A 4,026-nucleotide genomic window follows, 5' to 3' on the forward strand; every position below is an offset into this window, starting at 1 on the left:
AGTAGATCATAAACTTTAATTAATGCTGTGGCTATTACAGATGCTTTACCAAAACACATAAATTTAGAATACGCGTGAATACATAAAAAATATATAAATTGATGAGAAGTACTTACTGGATGCATCACTATCAAATGATTCATCAGTTGATACATCAGAAGCAGATGCATACACAATGTCATTGTTCTCTTCAAGTTCCAGCTTTAATTGCTCTATTTCTTGTGACCTAATCTCTGACCATTCCTTGAGTGATGCCAACTCTCTCTCAGTATCTGTTAGAAGTTGTGAAAGAGTAATAATTATGGTCAATGATATATATAAGCTTGTTTCTATGAATATAAATTTTGTCAAGATTGTGACATCCAGCCACTTAGAATTTAACTTTAATGTCATTACTGCATAATGGAAAATTTTGGAGGGACTAAAATTGCTAAATTTTGGTGATTGGCAAATTTTAATTTGGCAAATTTGTGGCTACATGCCATTGAGCATGCACAATGGCTCAAAACGGCGGATTTTAAGTTGGTAAATGGCTATCAAAATGCCAAATTTAATTCCTTTCAAAATTTTCTGCTATACAGTATACCTTCTAAAAATTGATTTAATTTATTTTCCTTTTGAAAATATTCTTCTTTTAGTGATGATATTTTCTCCTTTAATTCATTAATTGCTTCTTCCTTTTGAACTATAAGTAAGAAATGATAGTATAAATTGTACTGTACTTACCATTTATGCATTGGCTCTCTTCAAGACTTATTTTTAAAGCTTTCAATTGCTCCTTCAATTTTGATAACTCTGTTTCACTAGCTATCATGTGTATAGTACAGCAATAGTAAACTAAGAATCAGTATATACCCGTTATCTTTTCATCTCTGTCTTTTAGAGCAGTTTTCAAATTATGAATCTGTATCAACAAGTCCTTCACATCTCTATTCACACTCACTACCTGCATGCATAGTATGATAAAAAAGAAGTAATAGAAATAATTATAGGCAGGTCTACTAACCTCAGTAGCATTCCATATACTACATTTGCTGACTACAAATTCCTTTAATCCTTTCTTTTGCAGTATCTGTATCTTGTCAAGGACAGCCATTATCAGTGAGCCAGTGTACTCAGCAGGACAGTAGCAGGTTACTACAACTGATTGACCAGTCCCAATTTTATCCATCTGTATATGATATCTATTCAGAGGCTCTAACTCAAAAAACATAGCATTGATATCCTGAAGTGTATAGTCATCAGGATTCCAGTTGAACACAAATACAACAGTTTCAGATAAAAGACGAGATGGAGTAGCAACTGCTTGTAGCTCCTCACCAAGCGAAAGACTCACTGATACTGATTTGCAGAAATCCTTAGCTTCCTCTTTGAATGACTTAAGGACTGGTTTAGCATCTTCTATGTTAAATTCAAAAGCTAAATTCTCAAGGGGACGTACATTAAAGATACTACACTTTCTCTTCAGTACATTTAGCACTTCTTCAATTGTCCCCGTATAAGAAAGTTGAGGCTTTAAATCAGGAAACCAGATAATAATTAGTTCCTTCACTTCATCAATATTTAAGATACTTTTCATTTTTGTAAAAATACGTCGGACTTTAAAAAATGTAGAGCCAAACTTCATTCTCATATCTTCGAACTTATTCTTCATGTCTCGAGGAAAAAGGATTTTATGATCACCATGTGTATCATCATCAAGTGATGAACCTGTCAAATTCATGATAATCTATCCTAATTATATTAACTATTTGCTATACTTTCTGAACTAGTAGACATAGATTTTTGATTTGCAACATAAATTTCATCCTCTTCAATATTACCATAGTTGAAACGCTTTCCTAAATAAAAAGTAACTTCAAAAAAGTTTTAAACTCACTATATTCTTCAAAGACAGTATCCCCAATATGAGCAGTCTCGGAAAACTTTCTCAATACAGTAACAAACAACTCCAGATGTTTGTAATTGGAGCGAACAGCATCTCGTACAGCTTTAAGGAGAACTGCTCTACTGTCAGAGACAGAACCTCTGGTAGACATGACACAAGACAGAGCCTCATCAGATATAACCTCTTCATGAAGACACTTTGCCACTCGAACTGGTTCAGTAATTGACAAAGAGAGAGCACTGTAATTATTCCTCAATATATCACTAGCATGACCTTCATCGCTGCCAGCTACCTCCTGTTGTTGTTTTTTTACTACTGTACTATCATCATCTTGAGGAATTTTCTCTTCTATGATAATAATATTCATAAGCAGATAATTATATTACAATATTCAGTGCCTTACCATATTTGTTCAACATTCCAATGGCTATGAATCTTGTTTGTTCAATATCAGACAGTGCTATAGCAATATCTTTCAGTTTCCTATAATCACTAGATACTGTTTCTTGCATGGCAGTCAATAGAACGGTCTTCTTGTCATCCAGTGACCTCCTCTGATCCATCCTCTCCATTTCATCCAGAGTAGCTTCACTTATACATCTCTTACAGTATAACAGTTGAGACACTTGTACAGGAGAGACAAGAGCTTCATTTAATGATTGAATATTCCTTTGAAAAATAGAAACTGCCTCAGTAGATGGTGGCGTATCTAAAGAAACAATTAAGATGATTACATACACATTATTCTAGTCTCGCCCCGCCCCTTCGCTGGGTAGCGAAGGGGCGGGGTGAGACTAACATAATAACATCATAGATATTAACTCTAATATCTATGATAACATTATTCAAAATAAAAAGTGGAGGAGGGGAGAGAGAGCACATTTTAGCTTACAAGTAGTATCATGAAGCTCCTTTAAATATTTTTCATATTTATCAGCAACTGTATGCTCATTAACTACTCTCTTTCTCAATGCTTCCAGTACTTGTCCCCTACTAGCAGTAGGAGTAGTGGTGAGCCAGTGCTGAAACATCTTTAATGTCTTGCTTGTATCATCATGTCCTTGTAACTGCTCAATACCATTCAATCTCTTCTCATCAACGTGTAGCAGTGTACCCAAGAAGTACCACTTAGTACCAACATCAATGTGCTCTAGTAGCTCAGAGAGAATAGGAGTAGAAGACAAGAATGCGTCGAAAGACCTTTCTTTGTGTACGTGTTGAGCCATTGTTTTTTGCCGCTACTAAGCCACACCCTAGAGTTGAGTTTTATTAATATTTGTGGTAGGCGTAGATTATGTTACTGCATCCTCATTTTGCTCTCTCTTCTTTCCTTCAGATTTATTATCCTGCCATTAAGAAGCAACTGTTTAGAGTGCTGTTAATTTTTATGCAGTAAATCAGACGGCAATCTAGACCCAAATATGTTCTGCTTATGCTTCTACCTACCTCTCACCCATATACATGTATATGCACACACTAATCTAGCCCGGCACGCAAGGAGGAGATTGGATGATGATGCATGTACTATAGTCCAGGCACAGTTTTGATATTTCTTCCTGTTTAGTTTCCTATAGTACAAGATCAAGACATCCTCTAATAGATGAAACTTTTGAGTAAAGTGAGTACTAATTAACACTTGTTGCGGGAACGTGCACTTAAATACAGTCAACTAACTTAATGTTTATAACTGCATGAGTGCATGTGTACATGTACAAAAATAAAAACAATCTATTAAACATAAACTAGCTGAAACACATTGATCACCATTAATAATGTTCAATAGTTTTAAACGGTGTATTTTCTTAGTTATTCCCAGCTCTTCCTTCAGTATGCTTTCATCTAATTCAATCAGTATCTTACCATCAATTTGCTCCCTCTGAAATGTCTCAGCATATTGTTCCAGCCTCATCTTTACCAGTAAATCTGCTACCTGTGCATTTATATCGCAATATATTAAACAATGCTCCAATGTCTCTAACCTTTTTTATATCATAGCTAGCCAATGTACTTCTATTGAAGTCAAGAAAGGTTTTGGATCCTACAATAAAGATAATAGTACATAGCATTAGTATTATTATATTCTGTAACATACCGGGTTTTTCAGGGAGACCTTCAGGAGACTTAGTAGACATAGCAAT

At 34.9% G+C, this 4,026-nt stretch overlaps 1 protein-coding gene and 1 long non-coding RNA gene across 2 annotated transcripts; both read right to left on the reverse strand.

The window, feature by feature from the left end:
• Window positions 1–116: 116 nt before the first annotated feature.
• On the reverse strand, window positions 117–3,116 carry LOC109588285 (uncharacterized; the record flags this gene model as incomplete). The annotated part of the gene is made up of 9 exons (XM_020004453.1): window positions 2,781–3,116; window positions 2,292–2,597; window positions 1,880–2,236; window positions 1,761–1,841; window positions 1,007–1,710; window positions 856–946; window positions 727–807; window positions 587–685; window positions 117–272 (listed from the first exon to the last, which is right to left on the reverse strand). Coding segments are annotated over exons 1-9 (2,209 nt in total), but the record flags the coding sequence as incomplete, so codon positions are not given.
• Window positions 3,117–3,745: 629 nt separating this feature from the next.
• LOC109588288 (uncharacterized) lies at window positions 3,746–4,024 on the reverse strand. Its single transcript, XR_002188064.1, has 3 exons — window positions 3,981–4,024; window positions 3,868–3,926; window positions 3,746–3,818 (listed from the first exon to the last, which is right to left on the reverse strand). It is a non-coding gene; the product is annotated as an uncharacterized LOC109588288 (long non-coding RNA).
• Between the last annotated feature and the right edge of the window lie 2 nt (window positions 4,025–4,026).

Source organism: Amphimedon queenslandica, unplaced genomic scaffold, assembly GCF_000090795.2.
Source record: "Amphimedon queenslandica unplaced genomic scaffold, v1.1 AMPQUscaffold_12189, whole genome shotgun sequence".
Taxonomy (NCBI): domain Eukaryota; kingdom Metazoa; phylum Porifera; class Demospongiae; order Haplosclerida; family Niphatidae; genus Amphimedon; species Amphimedon queenslandica.